The sequence below is a fragment of the Colobus angolensis genome, unplaced genomic scaffold, assembly GCF_000951035.1.
Source record: "Colobus angolensis palliatus isolate OR3802 unplaced genomic scaffold, Cang.pa_1.0 Scaffold151, whole genome shotgun sequence".
Classification (NCBI taxonomy): Eukaryota; Metazoa; Chordata; class Mammalia; order Primates; family Cercopithecidae; genus Colobus; species Colobus angolensis.
In genome coordinates this window covers 863,833-881,515 of record NW_012114611.1, presented here as the reverse complement: position 1 = coordinate 881,515, position 17,683 = coordinate 863,833, and the positions used below count along the sequence as shown (strand labels likewise).

The following is a 17,683-nucleotide window of genomic DNA, read 5'->3' as shown; positions in this document are numbered from 1 at the left end:
GCTTGGTTTGGGGCCAAACAATTAGGGGATGAGTAAGGAGAAGGTTTGAGTAGGGAGACTGTGGTCCTCCTGGGATGGGACAGGCTGACCATCGTATCAGGAATAGTTTGAACCACTGGGCAGGGAAAGAGGGAGGAGTCAAAGTCAACAAAGGTCCAAAACAGAATCCCCATCACAAACAATGCTTTAGAGAGAGAGCAGAGTCAAAATTCAAGATAAACTGGAACTTATTATAAAATCGGGAAGCAGGCTGGCACGGTGGCTCACGCCTGTAATCCCAACACTTTGGGAGGCTGAGACGGGCGGATCACTTGAGGCCAGGAGTTTGAGACCGGCCTACGTAACATAATGAAACCCCCATCCCTATTTTTTAATATTAAAAAAAAATCTGAGGCCAGGCACAATGGCTCACACTTGTAATCCCAGCATTTTGGGAGGCTGAAGCACGCAGACCACTTGAGCTTAGGAGTTCGAGACCAACATGGGCAACATGGCAAAACTCCGTCTCTACCAAAAATACAAAACAGCCTGGCATGGTGGTGCATGCCTGTGATCCCAGCTACTCGGGAGGCTGAGGTGGGAGGATCACTTGAGCTTGGGAGGCGGAGGTTGCAGTGAGCTGAGATGGTGCCACTGTGACAAAGACAGACCTCATCTCAATAATAATAATAATAATAATAATCCGGAAGCAGGTTAGGTCGGAGACAAAGTTAGGTTGAAGTTCCCACGTGAGGAAGATTTTGAGGGACTTTATCTCTGGAATGAGTCCCGGGCTATGAGCAAGAAGATCTGGAATCTTGGCTTCGGCTTTATGGCTAACTTGCTGGTTGACCTTTGCCAAGTCGTTCACCTGTGAGTTCAGCTTTACCATTTGGAAAATGGAATAAACTGTGTTTCCCTCCTCACCCCTGATAGTTATAGCAGTAAGAAAATGAAACGAAAAGTAATCAAAGCATTTTGGGAAGTTAATGCCATGCGCCAAGATGAAGCTATTACTCCAAGCACCTCTTCATCAGTGGGCTCGAGTCGGGGTTGAGACTGTGGCTGAGGCTGTGGTCTGTCCCCTTTTCCAGGTCCTTGTCTACCTCCCGTCGGCCTGGGGACGCCCGCTCACAGGGCCTCTCTATCCCAGAGTTCTTCTCTATGGCTTTCCCTCCAGGACCGTGAAGGCGGGAGGGCGTGGCCAGCACGCCTTTTCCGCTAGTCGCTCCTCTCTAGGCGACAGTCTCGCTACCCTGAGCCTCCCGTGCCGGCCAGCCGGCCGGGGGAACAGGCGGGCGCTCGGGGGGCGCTCGGGGGGCGGGGGGAGTTCCGGTTCCGGTTCTTTGTGCAGCTGCATCGGCGGCTCCGGGAAGATGGCGGCCCGGGCGGGTTTCCAGTCTGTGGCTCCGAGCGGCGGCGCCGGAGCCTCAGGAGGGGCGGGCGCGGCTGCTGCCCTGGGCCCGGGCGGAACTCCGGGGCCTCCCGTGCGAATGGGCCCGGCTCCGGGTCAAGGGCTGTACCGCTCCCCGATGCCCGGAGCGGCCTATCCGGTGAGTGGGGCAGGAGGAGGGACGCGCGGGTCGGGGGCGGGGCCGAGCGGGGACGTGGGAGTGACAGGGGTGGGGGGAGAAGTAGGAGGGACTCCCTTGGGAGGGGTTCGGGCTCTAGGTGGGGGTTGGGGGAGGCAGTGCGCAGGAAGAGAGGGGGAGGCAGTTGGCGTCCACACCTGCTCCTAGGGGCATTGTTTCCGTGGGGAGTCGGTAGAGAACCAGGGTGGGTGAAGTGGGTCCAGGGATACCTATACGAGGGCCGGAGTGCAGAGGGGCTTGAGCAGCTCCAGTGATCAGAGGAACACAGAACCTGTAGTTGACAAATTGAGGTCAGCTTCTAAAGAGATAGTAGCTAGCAGAGTAAATGTGGAACTAGCGATGTCCGATGTGTCCGATCCAAAATAGACCGATAATTTGAGTATAATCTGGCTCTCGCTTAGCTTTTGGACTCTTATTTTTCTGTGGAGTCACTGCTGGAGCAGAGGGTTCTCGTCTCATTGTTCTCCATTCCATCCGTAAACCTTACTTCATTCAAAGAACTCAGGCGTTCCCTGCTTTTCTTTCTTGGTGGGGTTTAGCAGGTGAAACCATGACATCTCTGGGTCCTCTCCCCTCTGTAGAGACCAGGTATGTTGCCAGGCAGCCGAATGACACCTCAGGGACCTTCCATGGGACCCCCTGGCTATGGGGGAAACCCTTCAGTCCGACCTGGCCTGGCCCAGTCAGGGATGGATCAGTCCCGCAAGAGACCTGCCCCTCAGCAGATCCAGCAGGTCCAGCAGCAGGCTGTCCAAAATCGAAACCACAAGTAAGATGATCCTAGGGCAGAGGGAGGGAGGGAGGGAGCCTGGGAGTACACAGGTGGTGGGATTACCTGAACCAAGAAGTGGTGGTGCTGTGTCAGCAGATGGTGCTACAGGATGATTGAGAATGCTTGGTGGTGGTGGTAGTTCTTTGATTTGAGAGAAGCTTTGCAATCCCTTCACATTACTATAAATGGACATGCTGACAGCTTATTTTCACGTTCTGACTAGTTCTGTCCCAACCTGATAATAGTATTTATTCCCAACAGTGCAAAGAAAAAGAAGATGGCTGACAAAATTCTACCTCAAAGGGTGAGTCCAGGCTGTCTGTCTTCTGGAAAGTGTAGTGAGTTTGAGTATAGAGATGAATCATCCTAGATTTCAATTAATTTTTCTGTTCCTAAGATTCGTGAACTGGTACCAGAATCCCAGGCCTATATGGATCTCTTGGCTTTTGAAAGGAAACTGGACCAGACTATCATGAGGAAACGACTAGACATCCAAGAGGCCTTGAAACGTCCCATCAAGGTAACACAGGAAATTACTAAGCAGAGAGCCAAAGGAGAGGACCCAGGAACCTTCAGCAGGCTTAGGATGAGAAATCAAAGGCACAGCACAACTCTCCTTGGCATTTAAATTGCATCTCTCCCTTCCGCCTACAAACCGAGAATTACATTAGGAGGATAAGAACAGAATGGCAAAGGGGGAGGGGCTCTTGATGTCTCTTGCACTACAAATATACCCTTGTCCATGTGTTTGCTGTAACTGCTCTGCTACCTTGGGAACCTGCCACCTTGCATGACTTTGTCCACCTGGCATCCCACTGTATGCACTTGTACTTAGGCTGATGGCCAGTACTCTTCTAAATGGAATCTTCATCCACCCACCCAAGGGACTGGGTAGACAGTAAGCCAGTCTGTTAGAAGTAATTTTGGGGTTTGGGGAGACTCTTGTCTTCAACATCAGACCACTGAAGCCCCACGATCAATCCTGTTTCTGCCCTCCTCAGCAAAAACGGAAGCTGCGAATTTTCATTTCTAACACTTTCAATCCGGCTAAGTCAGATGCCGAGGATGGGGAAGGGACGGTGGCTTCCTGGGAGCTTCGGGTAGAAGGACGGCTCCTGGAGGATGTGAGTTCAAGGTCCACAGTGGTTGGCGTCTAGGGTGGGAGCTGCTGGGAATGAACAGTGTTGTCTGGTCAGCAGGAAGCCTAACTGGTGCTCACAGCTCCTTTTGGGACCAGTAGGGAGAGGGATGCTGTTCCCTGCACTGAAAGACAATGGTCCTTTGTGTTTGCCCCCACACCTTTGATCCTCACTGGTGTCATATGGAGAACCTTATTGTCCTGGGATCTGATTTGTGGTTTACCCTCCTCTTGGTGCTGCTGGCCATTGGATTTAGCTGTATCTGTAGATTATTTAGTTTTTGTTTTGTTTTGTTTTTAGTCGAGTTTGCACTTAATTTGAGGCCATGTTTCCTCTCTGAGGTCTTGTGGTATCTCCATCTTCTCAACTTTCATTGGAGGCACCCCATGGTTTAAGTAGGGTAGATTTCCCTTGACAGGCTCTTTGTTGCTTCCTGGGGAGCATCAGCTGACAGGTGATAGCCCCCAAATTTCCCAACCCAGAAGCTCCTCAGGGAAGCGCACGTTTCTCTCATTCCCTTACATTCTCTTGCTCTATTTTTAGCTGCTCGCAGGCAAGCTAATTGGAATGCACTTTTGCAGGAGAACCAGGGCTCAGTGTCAGAGCCTCCTTCTCTATATAGGTCCGGTCCATCTGCTGGTGGTGTCATTCTGTCCAAATAAAGCTGTTTTTGTTCTGGCTGCTTATTGCCTGTGATTCATTTCCCCTCTAGAGTCAGACTTTTCTCTGCTCAAACTCGCTTAGTTATATGCAATGGTTTGCTTAACTTGCCTCATTTCCCTTGGGCAAATGAGGTAGGTAAAACAGTGACCCTGTATGTGTTCTAGGCTGCTTCTTCAGGGTTCTTTTGTTACCATGACTGGTTTAATACCTGCAACTGCCTACTTTGCCTATCTCTCCTAAGAGATATTCAGAAAATATTTTTTGAGTTTTTTCTCATTGTGTTGGGGTTCCTTTTTCATAGGATTTTGTCTTGGGAAGTTTCTTCTGACCTTTCGTAATTTGATTTTTCTTTTCTCTCCTCTAGTCAGCCTTGTCCAAATATGATGCCACTAAACAAAAGAGGAAGTTCTCTTCCTTTTTTAAGTCCTTGGTGATTGAACTGGACAAAGACCTGTATGGGCCAGACAACCATCTGGTAGAAGTGAGTAGTTCTGCCTTCTGGGTTTTGACTCTGATTGGAGGATGATGGACTTGGGAGCCATGTTTTAATGTCTAAGGAGAGGGGGAGGTATAAAGTGGTCACTCTAGGTGTACACAGTACCACTCCAGGTGTACAGTTTGCACGTTGACCTCTAGATGGCACTAGCATGTTTAGTTAGGACCAAGGGCTCTTGTAATCTAACTTGTCCCATCTTTTTAATGTTACTATCCTGGTCACTGGCGCCTCTTTCAAGGGAAAGTCTACTGGTGGCCTCTTGTACGTGCCATGCCATCTCTGCGTCTTGCTTATTAATAATGGTGAGATGTAGTTATCCATGCACCAATCATACTTTTTACTGGTAGCAGTTGCTGTAATTAGAGGGATTGACTGATAGGGTACTAGTACTTGCCAAGGTTACCATTATAGATCTGGGACTTCCTCTTGGTCTGTGCTCCATTTACATTTACATTCCAATTCAGCAAAAATCCTTTATTATGATGCCTGATTGCACACCATTTTGAAGCCCGTGTTAGCAACAGGATTCTTTGGGATACAGGCAAAACCAGAATGACAGTCCAGCCAGCACTCCAAGTGAACTTAACCTGCTCCTTTCTTTGCCAGTGTAGCTGCAGCCCCTTAACCTCAACTACTAAGAGACATGGGAAGGTCTTTACCATCTAATAAGGGAAGTAAGTCATAGAATCAATAGAAACTTGTAACTATATTAATTTAATTTTATAGCAGTAGAGTATAGTGGCTAAGAATGTGGACTGGAGAATCAAACACACCAGAGCTCAAATGGTGGCTCTGCCACTTACTGGCTGTTTGACCTAGGCAAGTTACTCTGTTCTGCTGAGCGTTCGTTTTCTCACCTGTAAAATAAGTGTCATTGTGCCTATCTTGTATAGATGTTTGGGAAGTGAGATAATCCAGGCAAATGTCTTAGAATACTCTCACACATAGTTAAGTACTCAGTAAATGATAGCTATGTTATGTTACTGTTCACATGTGTATTATCCATTTTGTGGATAGAATTATCACTGGACATTCAGGTTTATTTAAATGCAGCCACAAACAGAATTAAAAGGTTAATCTACTTATACACAGACAGTAATCCCAGAGCCATATGCAGTTTTTTAAAATGCCTCATGCTATTGCTCTTCTCCAGTAGCCTCAGTAATCAAAGTTGAATATTCAGTCATTACAGAAGCTCTTCCCTCCCACCCCAGCTCTTCCTCTGGGAGAGCACCCCCTGACATCTTCCTCTCTGTAGTGGCACAGGACCGCCACTACCCAGGAGACCGATGGCTTTCAGGTGAAGCGGCCGGGAGACGTGAATGTACGGTGTACCGTCCTACTGATGCTGGATTACCAGGTATTCTGTGGTGGTGTGAGGGGGTCCAGCTTTCACAGCCATATCCTGTCAGCGGGCTCACTTTAAAGGGTTTATGTCTAGTTGTGAATAATTTGCCACTTTGTCACAGAGATAGAGTCTTAGTCATCTCTGAGTTCTTCCTAGAATTTTTCTGTCCCAGAAAAAGCACTACATTGTTGTTGAATAGCTTGAATGTATTGCTGCATATAGACCCAGCTAACTAGCTTCGTCCCCTATACCCTTTGGTTCTCTGCAGCCTCCCCAGTTTAAATTAGACCCCCGCCTAGCTCGGCTCTTGGGCATCCACACCCAGACTCGTCCAGTGATCATCCAAGCACTGTGGCAATATATTAAGACACATAAGCTCCAGGACCCTCATGAGCGGGAGTTTGTCATCTGTGACAAGTACCTGCAGCAGGTAAGTAATGGACCCATTCTTTTGCTAGAATCCATTAGAACACTAGCTACACTCAAAATGCTAACCTCGTGCTTCTCTCCTTTGCTACAGATCTTTGAGTCTCAACGTATGAAGTTTTCAGAGATCCCTCAGCGGCTCCATGCCTTGCTTATGCCACCAGAACCTATCATCATTAATCACGTCATCAGGTAGGCCTGTGTGTGGGAGGCAGTGCTGTGCCGGAGCTGCCTTGTACCAGTGTGCGCAAGCCAGTTGTCAAATTTTCAGGAATTTTGCAAACAGGTTGTTAAACACAGCTGTTACTTACAATTAAATTACATAAACTTATAATTAAATATATTAGACTAAAAGTGGGTAACATATACTCAAAATGTATTACTTCCTCATTATTTCATTTTATTGTATTTGTGCTCTTGAGGTTATTTTTGCCTGTTGTATACATCTGGTGGAAACATGATATAATGATGTGCTTATGTGTTATTGTGCATCTCTTCCCATGAACAGTAATGTAATGTTGGTAGCTTGAAATCAGAATTTTTTTTTTTTTTTTGAGACGGAGTCTCACTCTGTCACCCAGGCTGGAGTGCAGTGGCCGGATCTCAGCTCACTGCAAGCTCTGCTTCCCGGGTTTACGTCATTCTCCTGCCTCAGCCTCCCGAGTAAGCTGGGACTACAGGCGCCCGCCACCTCGCCCGGCTAGTTTTTGTATTTTTAGTAGAGACGGGGTTTCACCGTGTTAGCCAGGATGGTCTTGATCTCCTGACCTCGTGATCCGCCCGTCTCGGCCTCCCAAAGTGCTGGGATTACAGGCTTGAGCCACCGCGCCCGGCCAATTTTTTTGTTTTTTGAGATGAAGTTTCATTCTTGTTACCTGTGCTGGAATGCAATGGCGCAATCTTGGCTCACCGCAACCTCTGCTTACTGGATTCAAGTGATTCTCCTGCCGCAGCCTCCCACATAGCTGGGATTACAGGCATGTGTCACCATGCCTGGCTAATTTTGTATTTTTAGTAGAGACGGGGTTTCTTCATGTTGGTCAGGCTGGTCTTGAATTCCTGACCTCAGGTGATCCGCCCGCCTTGGCCTCCCAAAGTGCTGGGATTACAGGCGTGAGCCGCCGTGCCCAGCCTTTTGTTTTGTTTTGTTTTGTTTTGAGATGGAGTTTCACTCTTGTTGCCCAGGCTGGTGTGCAGTGTCATGATCTTGGCTCACTGAAACCTCCACCTCCCGAGTTCAAGCGATTCTCCTACCCCAGCCTTCCATGTAGCTGGGATTACAGGCACCTGCCACCATGCCCACCTAATTTTTTTATATTTTTAGTAGTGACGGGATTTCACCATGTTTGCCAGGCTGATGTCAAACTCCTGACCTCAGGTGATCTGCCCGCCTTGGCCTCCCAAAGTGCTGAGATTACAGGTGTCAGCCACTGTGCCCGGCCGAAATCAGATTATTTAAAGCCCAAAGATCAGCAAATGCCACATATCTGGGCACTTCCTCCTGCTCTCCTTTGGAAGATCAGTTGTTAAACATTTACCAGCTCTTCACTGATGGAAGAGCTCAGTGGCCATCTTTTCTCTGGATGGTACAGCATTCTATTCTGAGCCTCCAATTCCATTACTTCTATTCCCTTTTTTGTTTAGAAGATGGAGAGCAAGGCATCTCTAGGCAGATAGGAAGTGAAGAAAAGTTCCTTCTCAAAGAAGCGTGTATCTGTAGTTGGATATAGTCTCTTTGCCTTTCTTCCTTTATTCCATATTAATTCCAGTAAGGACTTTTTTTTCTTTTCTTTTCTTTTTTTTTTTTTTTTGAGACAGAATCTCACTCTGTCGCCAGGCTAGAGTGCAGCGGCGCAATCTCGGCTCACTGCAACCTCCACCTCCTGGGTTCAAGCGATTCTTCTGCCTCAGCCTCCTGAGTAGCTGGGATTACAGCATGCCAGTACACCCAGCTGATTTTTTGTATTTTAGTAGAGATAGCGTTTCACAATGTTGGCCAGGATGGTCTCGATCTCCTAACCCCGTGATCCACCCGCCTCAGCCTCCCAAAGTGCTGGGATTACAGGCATGAGCCACCACGCCTGGTGGGCTTTTCTCTCTCTTTTTTTTTTTGAGACGGAGTCTCGCTCTGTAGCCCGGGCTGGAGTGCAGTGGCCGGATCTCGCTCACTGCAAGCTCCGCCTCCCGGGTTTACACCATTCTCCTGCCTCAGCCTCCGGAGTAGCTGGGACTACAGGCGCCCGCCACCTCTCCCAGCTAGTTTTTTGTATTTTTTAGTAGAGACGGGGTTTCACCGTGTTAGCCAGGATGGTCTCGATCTCCTGACCTCGTGATCTGCCTGTCTCGGCCTCCCAAAGTGCTGGGATTACAGGCTTGAGCCACCGCGCCTGGCCCTATATTTTTTTAGTAGAGACAGGGTTTCACCGTGTTAGCCAGGATGGTCTCGATCTCCTGACCTCGTGATCCACCCGTCTCGGCCTCCCAAAGTGCTGGGATTACAGGCTTGAGCCACCGCGCCCGGCCTTTTTTTTTCTTTTGACCCTGAACCTACAAGATGACAGAGAGGGAGGGGGAAAAAAAGAAGAAAGATAAGACCCTGAGCCATGACTTACGCCGTAGTAACTCCTCGACCTATAAATTAGGTCAGTAGAAGTTGGTCTGTCCTGTATTCCTATGCTTAAAGTTAGACCACTTTTAATTTTGTGTTTGATTTTATTTTTGGGGTCAATTTTAGTTTAAAAGGGAGAAAGCCAGGCACAGTGGCACGTTCCTGTAGACCCAGCTACTCCAGAGGCTGAGGTGGGTAGATATTTGAGTCCTGGAGTTCGAGTCTGGCCTGGGCAACATAGCAAAATCCTGTCTCTGAAACAATGAAAAAAGGTTTGTTTGGTCAGGTGCAGTGGCTCACATCTGTAATCCCAGCACTTCGGGAGGCCAAGGCGGGCGGATCACAAGGTCAGGAGTTCAAGACCAGTCTGGCCAGTATGGTGAAACCTCATCTCTACTAAAAATACAAAAATTAGGTGGGTGTGGTGGTAGGCACCTGTAGTCCCAGCTACTTGGGAGGCTGAGGAAGGAGAATCGCTTGAACCTGGGAGGCAGAGGTTGCAGTGAGCCGAGATTGCGCAACTGCACTCCAGCCTGGGCAACAGAGCGAGACTCTGTCTCAAAAATAAATAAATAAATAAATAAATAATAAAAAATAAAAAAAACAGCTTCGTTTGTTTAAACATATATAGAGTCTCGCTCTGCCAGACTGGAATGCAGTGGCGTGATCTTCACTTACTGTAACCACTGCCTCCCAGGTTCAAGCAATTCTTGTGCCTCAGCCTCCCAAGTAGTTGTAATTACAAGCATGCACCACTTTTTGTATTTTTAGTAGAGATGGAGTTTCACCATGTTGGCCACACTGGTGTTGAATTCCTGGCCTTGAGTGATCTGCCCATGTTGGCCTCCCAGAGTGCTGGGATTACAGGCGTGAGCCACCACACTTGGCCAAAAAAGTTTTAAAAATTGTTATTATGATTATTATTATTATTATTATTTTTTGAGACAGAGTCTCTCTCTGTTGCCCAGGCTGGAATGCAGTGGTGTAATCATGGCTCACTGCATCCTCGACCTCCTGGGCTCAAGTGATCCTCCCACCTCAGCCTCCTGAGTAGCTGGGCTCACAGACATGTACCACCTAGCCCAGGAATTATTTTGAAATTTTTTGTAGAACCTGGGGTCTTACTGTGTAGTATAGGCTGGTCTCAAACTCGTGGGCTCAAACAGTCCTTACTTCAGCCTCCCAAAGTGTTAGGATTACAGGCATGAGCCACCATGGCTCGCCAAATTTTTTTTTTTTTTTTGAGACCGTCTCACTCTGCCACCCAGGCTGAAGTGTAGTGGCATGAACTTGGCTCACTGTAACCTCTGCCTCCCAGGTTCAAGAGATTCTCCTGCCTCAGCTTCCCCAGTAGCTGGGATTACAGGCATGAGCTACCACGTCTGGCTAATTTTTAGTAAAAATGGGGTTCACCATGTTCCTGACCTCAGGTGATCACCCACCTTGGCCTCCCAAAGTGCTGGGATTACAGGCATGAGCCACCATGCCTGGCTGCCAAAAATTTTTTTTAAAGGGAGAAAGATATATAGGAGACTGTAGCAGTAATTACCTCTGGAGAGGAAGGAACTGCTTTTCACAGGATACCTTTTGTACTGCTTGAATTTTTACCATTGACTTTTTAAATAAATCAACTTTATTGAAGTATAATTTATATATAACAGATTATACCAATTGAAAGTGTAGTTTGAAGATTTTTGCCAGATCTGTACACCATGTAGCTGCCACAATAAAGTATAGAACATTTCTGTCACACCCAAAAGTTCTTGGGCCCTTTTGCAGTTAGCCCCTTTTCTCTTCATCCTGGGTCATCTTTTTGACCCTGTGTAATTAGGTCTTAGGGGACAAGCTCTTTACCAGGCCTCTTTGGTTTCCTGTCCAGTGTTGACCCGAATGATCAGAAAAAGACAGCTTGTTATGACATTGATGTAGAAGTGGATGACACCTTGAAGACCCAGATGAATTCTTTTCTGCTGTCCACTGCCAGCCAACAGGAGATTGCTACTCTAGACAACAAGGTAGGGGTCTGTGCCCTGGATGGTTGGGTCCCACCAGCCCCTATCACAGACAGCTTCAAGGCCTCCTTTTGATTCTTAGTGTTCATTCAAAATATGGCGACACCCAGTATATGTCAGGTACTGTGCTTGGTGCTGGTTTGAGCCAGACTCAAATGAATTCTGATTGTGGGGATACTCTCAATAGCGCTGAGCCTCGGTTTCTGATTTGTGGAATAGAGACCATGGTACCTTTTTTTTTTTTTTTTTTTCTTTTCAAGAGTCTCACTCTCTCGCCCAGGCTGGAGTGCAGTGGTGCAATCCTGCCTCACCGCAACCTCCACTTCTGGGTTCAAGCGATTCTCCTGCCTCAGCCTCCCAAGTAGCTGGGATTACAGGCACCCACCTTCACACCTGGCTAATTTTTGTATTTTTAGTAGAGACAGGGTTTTCCCATGTTGGCCAGGCTGGTCTCCAACTCCTGACCTCAAGTGATCTGCCCGCCTCAGCCTCCCAAAGTATTGGGATTACAGGCGTGAGCCACCATGCACAGCCCATAGTACCTATTTTAATCTGGTTGCTATGACAATTAAATGAGGGAGTGTATGTAAAGACTTGAGTCTGTATCTGGCACAAAAAAACAACAAATGGTAACTTCTGCTACTATTATTGTTATCTGGATTGTTATTATTAGACACAGTCCTTGCAAATAAAGCCAAAAGTGCTTTGGGAACACGAAGGAAAAAGGGAGGCTTTGCTGGAAGAGTTGATGCCCCAACTAAATCTTTCTTTTTTTTTTTTTTTTTTTTTGAGATGGAGTCTTGCTCTGTCACTCAGGCTGGAGTGCGACAGATCTTGGCTCACTGCAACCTCCGTCTCCTGGGTTCAAGCGATTCTCCTGTCTCAGCCTCCTGAGTAGCTGGGACTACAGGTGCCCGCCACCACACCCGGCTAATTTCTGTATTTTTAGTAGAGACGGGGTTTCACCATATTAGTCAGACTGGTCTTGAACTCCTGACCTCAGGTGATCCACCCGCTTCGGCCTCCCAAAGTGCTGGTATCACAGGTGTAAGCCACCGCGCCCAGCCCTAATGAAATCTTGAAGGACAAAGTAGGTGTTAATGAAAGGGCAAAAAGGATAGTGGTGCTGGGGGTATAGGAGGCAGAAGACATTCCAGAAAGAGGGAATAGGGCATGTAAAGGTCCAGAGAGGAGAGAGAGCCTGGTGTCTTAAAGAAGTACCAGCCATTTAGTGTGCTAGATACAGCATAGAGTGCTGGGGATGGGACGTTTTGGGAAGGAAAGCTAGATAGGGAGCCAGATGCCTAATCATGAAGAAACTTTGATTCAGGGAAGACTAGTTTATGTTTCATCCTGAAGACTGTGTTGAGAGATCATTACCAGGGGAGGGACTGATGCTATTTGTATGTAGAATGATCACTTGCAGGAAGGTGGAGAATAATTTGTCAGAGGGCAGGGCTGGAGGCAGGAAGCCCAGTTAGGAGGCTGGTGCAGTAATCCATGTGAGACGTGTCGAGGCCCTACATTTACAGTCCCGATAGGGTGGAGATAAGTAGATAGATTTGAGAGGTGTCAAAGTGGAATTGAAGGAATTTGGCCACTGTTGGGATTAGAGTGAGGGGTGAATGAGAAGGAAATGTTATGATGCCTCCCAGGTCTCTAGCTTGGGTGGATAGTAGTATTTACTATGACTGGGAAGAGGGGAGGAGGAGGAGCAGGTATTGGAGAAAGGGTAGTGAATTTAATTTTAGAGATGTCAAGTTTAAGCAGTTGGATTGGTTGGAGTATAGAAAATAGACTCTGGGCTGTAGACTGGGGACTCATTACCTTGTCAGTGATAGTGGAAGACATACAAGTCAAAGAAATTGCCGGAAGGAGTATGTAGAATGAGAAAAGAGTTGAGAACAAAACCCAGAGATGAGAGCTTATGAGACAGCCCCATATGCCAGTCGTTTTCTTCCTGAGAACACTTTTGGACCCATTTGGGCTGCGGAGTAAGTATTCATCATGTAGCTTTGCCCATAGTGGGCACTGAGGAGACCAAAAGGAAAACTTTCCTCACATGCGGTGTACAGAGAGACACAAACAAGGGCAAATTACCTGCTGAAAGAATGCCAAGGGTCGGAGCAGTTGGAACTCTCTATGATGGTACCAGCTGTGGGCAGCACTGTGACTAGGTTGGGAGTGGCATGTGGAGTTGTCAGGCACCACCTGCCATTTAACTTCTCATTTTTCTAGTTTGAAAATGGTATGGGCTTCGTTCTTCCTTTCAGATCCATGAGACAATAGAAACCATCAACCAGCTGAAGACTCAGCGGGAGTTCATGCTGAGCTTTGCCAGAGACCCTCAGGGTTTCATCAATGACTGGCTTCAGTCCCAGTGCAGGGACCTCAAGGTAAAGAACCTAGGAGAGGTCTGAAGGGACTTAGGTCAGTGAGGCACACACCTGCTTTATTTATGTAGCAGCTGGTAGAAGACCCAGAGGAAGGAGTGAGGGGCCAGATTTTTCTTTAGCATGTTCCAGGGTCCATTTTGCAATTAAGCAGGGAAATGGGGGGCAGACCCATCACGTGTTGATTTAGTACTTACTTTGTCTGTCACTGTGCTTCATCTTGTCAGGGATACAGAGTGGAAGACCTGATCTCTGCTTTCAAAGCAGCCTACGTTCTGTCTGAAGAAACTAGGCTAGTATAGCCGGGCACGGTGACTCATACCTATAATCCCAGCACTTTGGGAGGCTGAGGCCGACAGAACGCTTGAAGTCAGAAGTTTGAGACCAGCCTGGCCAACATGGTGAAACCCTGTCTCCACTAAAAATACAAAAATTTAGCCGGGCGTGGTGGTGTGCACCTGTAATCCCAGCTACTTGGGAGGCTGAGGCAGGAGAATCACTTGAACCCAGGAAGCGGAGGTTGCAGTGAGCCAAGATCGTGCCGCTGCACTCCAGCCTGGGTGACAGAGCAAGAATCCGTCTCAAAAAAAAGGAAACTAGGCTAGTGTGATACAAAGTAGTAAACCATATAAGACATTATCAGGCCAGGCAGGGTGGCTCACGCCTGTAATCCCAGGACTTTGGGAGGCTGAGGAGGGCAGATCACCTGGGGTCAGGAGTTTGAGACTAACCTGGCCAACACAGTGAAACCCCATCTCTACTAAAATACAAAAATCAGCCAGACATGGTGGCGGGTGCCTGTAATCCCAGTTACCCAGGAGGCTGAGGCAGGAGAATCGCTGGAACCCGGGAGACAGAGGCTGCAGTGAGCCGAGATCGTGCCACTGCACTCCAGCCTGGCTGACAGAGTAAGACTCCATCTCAAAAAAAAAAAAAAAAAGACATTATCAGACTGACCAGTATCAATAAGGTAATTCAGAGAAGGGAGATCAGTGAAACTAGAATCTCTGGGGAAGGCTTCATGGAAAATTTGGGATTTGAAGACATTTCTCAGAAAGGGGAGCACAGTAAGCTCAGTCTAGTAGATAGGAATGGGCACAGAGTATGAAGCCATCAGTTCTCACCCTCCTGTGCTGACTGTGACTAGTTAGAGAGGCTGAGCAGAGGAGCAAGGGGAAAGGGATGCCAGGAAAGATCCCTGAACAAGGCAATGACTTGTTGATTGCAGAGGTGACTGGGTGTTTTATCAGTTTGCTGAGGCTGCTGTAGCAAACTACCACAAACTACCACAAACTGGGCAGTTGTTAAACAACAGGTTTGTCTCTCAGTTGTGGAGGCTGGAAGTCCAAAATTAGTGTGGGCAGTGCTGCTTCCTTCCGTGAGCTGGGAGGGAGACTCTGTTCTGTGCATCTCAGCTTCTGGTACCGCAGGTGTTCCTTGGCTTGTAGGTAGTGGTCTCTGTGTGACTTAACGTCGTCTTCCTTCTGTACGTGTCTGTCTGCGTGTCGAAATTTCCCCTCTTTATAAGGGAACCTACCAGTCATATTAGGGGGTACCCTAGTGACCTCATCTTAACTTGATCATCTGCAGAGACCCTGTTTCCAAATAAGGTCACATTCACAGGTACTAGGGGGTTAGACTTCAACATTTTGGGGGAGGATACAATTTACCCAGTAATGGGTGTGAAGGAAGGAAACAAGCCTTTTCTCCTCTCTCTTCCCCCTCCCTGCATCTCCCTCAGACAATGACTGATGTGGTGGGTAACCCAGAGGAGGAGCGCCGAGCTGAGTTCTACTTCCAGCCCTGGGCTCAGGAGGCTGTGTGCCGATACTTCTACTCCAAGGTAAGTACATGGGGTGCACAGGGAAATTGATAAAAGGCACAGGGTTTTCACCCCGATAGGGGTCAGTGGTGTTAGATACAAACTTCTGGTTTGTCTCATCTTCTACTCCCTTCACTGTTTTCTCCTTAGGTGCAGCAGAGACGACAAGAATTAGAGCAAGCCCTGGGAATCCGGAATACATAGGGCGTCTCCCACAGCCCTGATTTGGCTGCACCAATTCTCGATTTGGGCCCTGTGCTGCCTGCCTCATAGCACCTGCCTTGGTCTTGCTTGGGGCGTTCCAGGGGATGCTGTTGGTTCAAGGACAACACCAGAATGAAGAGGGTCTCACATTTCTGTCTCATAAGACACCTGTTACCCTCTTCTTTCACCCCATCCCTTCCCACTCCCAGCTTCCCTTTGACCCACAAAGTTCCCATGTGCCTCTACCCTCCCCTGGTCTACATAGGACCTCTAGATAGTGTTAGAGAGAGAACCTGTAGTGGTAATGAGTGCTTGGAATGGATTGGGCCTAAGGCCAGGGGGTCTTTAAGGGGACCAGCTACACTGATCCTGCCCTTCAGAGACCCAGGAGTTGGGAGCTTTAGCTCTTTCTCTAAGACTCAGGCCTGGGGGCACTCTATAAGCTAGTTGATCTTGGCTTTCCTGATAACAGAATCCAATTTCCTTCCTTCCCTCCACAGGTTTGGAACAAACTCTCCCTTCACATGTTGCCCCGTAGCACTAAAGAAACCCTGGTTCTTGGGCTCCACTGAGCCCCAGGTCAGTCCCTAGCCCTCTGGGTTGGCCTGCTCTCTCAGTGCTTCTCTCACTCCTTAGTGGGGATCCACATCAGTATTGGAGTTTGTTCTTTAACTGTTGCTCTCTCCTAGACACTCCCTGTGGCTGCCCTTTGTAATTCCCTCAGATCTGCCCTAACCCTGGGCATTTGGGTGGGGAAATCTTGCCTTTCCCTTTCAGAGCCCCAAGGATCTCATCTGAGGAACTGTCATTGCCAGCAGAGGCTGTTCCTTCCTGCTGTTGTTTGGAGATGTGATTCATTCACTCCACCCTGCCTCCCCATCCCTTAATGGAGAAACAGGCCTAAAACCAAACGGGTAAAAAGCCCTGGGCCATCCCTGTCTTCCTGTCCCTTGTCTGCCCAGTTGACACCTACTGGTGACTTCTAGGGCACTGAGGAGTGAAAGCGCCTAGGGCTGGAGAATAGCGCTGAGTTGGGTTTGTGACTCTTCCCTCTCCCTGCCTCACAGGATTGTGACTCCCCAGCCCCTGCCCTCAAAGCTTCAGACCCCTCAGGTAGCAGCAGGACCTTGTGATCTTGGCCCCTTGGAACTGAGATGGTTTTTGCATCTTTCCAGGAGAGCCTCATATTCTTCTTCCAGGTTGTATTACCCCCGAGTTAGCATATCCCAGGCTCGCAGACTCAACACAGCAAGGGTGGGAGACAGCTGGGCACAGAGGGGGAATTCCGTTCAGCATGGGCTCTAAACCCACAGAACTGACAAAGCCCCTGCTTCCCCACCCCCTCCTCAGGCTCCTGCGAGCACACCCCCACCCTCAAATCCCTGCCTGTTCTACACTGGGGACAGCAGAGTTCTCCCCATCTTCCCCTTCCTGCCATTTTCCCTCCCTTGAAAGGTTGACACTGGACAACCTTGGGGCAGCTGAGCCCTGGCCCGCCTCCTGGCTGGAACCATGAGAAGGAAGCTCAGTACTTCCATAGTGTCCCTGTTGATAACTGTTTTTATTAACTGAATTATGTTTTTTTCATGGACCAAAATTTTTTTTGTACTGTCCCCTTATTGATGTTACCCAGTTTTAATAAAAGAATCTTCTGAAGGATGAGTCCTCTTAGCTACCGTGAGAGAGCTCTTCCCTGAGCTCTTCTTCCTTCAATACCATTAGCCATGCTCGTAGCGTTTGTTCATTTTATTTGACAAGTATTTATTGAGCACCTACTATGTGCTAGTTGTGATGCTAGACACAGGAGATAAAGTGGAAAATGAGATTTCTACTTTTGTGGACCTCAGGGTCTTACCTTAAGAGATTGCTGTCTGCCCCAGTGGTCCAAGCAGGCTAGTTGCTGGTTGGGATTATTGGGTTTCACCGCTGGATCTTAAGAGCCCTTTCCCGACTTTCTTTGTTAGGCAGGTACTAACAGGTCGGTGGCAGTCATCTTCCTCCTTGTCCATCTGAGCTCCCCAGAGCACCTGTTGGCTGGAGTGAGCCATAGATGCCCGTGATCCCCTTACATTTGACAAACCTAAGCCTTTGGAGGAGTTTCACTTCTTCCCACAGGGCTTCTGTCTAGATGTGGGCAGGAACTGGACCACCAAAGACATTTTTGCTTTTTGTGCCTGCTACTCTAATGTTTAAGGTTCCACTTTCATGGTTCAAGTAAGAGTTCAGTTT

At 48.2% G+C, this 17,683-nt stretch overlaps 1 protein-coding gene across 2 annotated transcripts; it reads left to right on the top strand.

Annotated features, from left to right (window-relative positions):
- The first annotated feature begins 963 nt into the window (after positions 1-963).
- Positions 964-17,175, top strand: SMARCD1 (SWI/SNF related, matrix associated, actin dependent regulator of chromatin, subfamily d, member 1). Of its 2 annotated transcripts, XM_011936141.1 has the most exons (13): positions 964-1,532; positions 2,153-2,340; positions 2,605-2,647; positions 2,741-2,863; positions 3,345-3,467; positions 4,510-4,626; positions 5,900-6,001; positions 6,258-6,419; positions 6,510-6,607; positions 10,903-11,038; positions 13,309-13,431; positions 15,170-15,271; positions 15,401-17,175. In XM_011936141.1, exons 1-13 carry the CDS (start codon positions 969-971, stop codon positions 15,452-15,454), a joined length of 1,935 nt encoding a protein of 644 aa, XP_011791531.1. In that variant the 5' UTR covers positions 964-968; the 3' UTR covers positions 15,455-17,175. The 2 variants fall into 2 exon arrangements, with proteins under 2 accessions (XP_011791531.1, XP_011791532.1); XM_011936142.1 differs by lacking the exon at positions 13,309-13,431.
- The last annotated feature ends 508 nt before the right edge of the window (positions 17,176-17,683 follow it).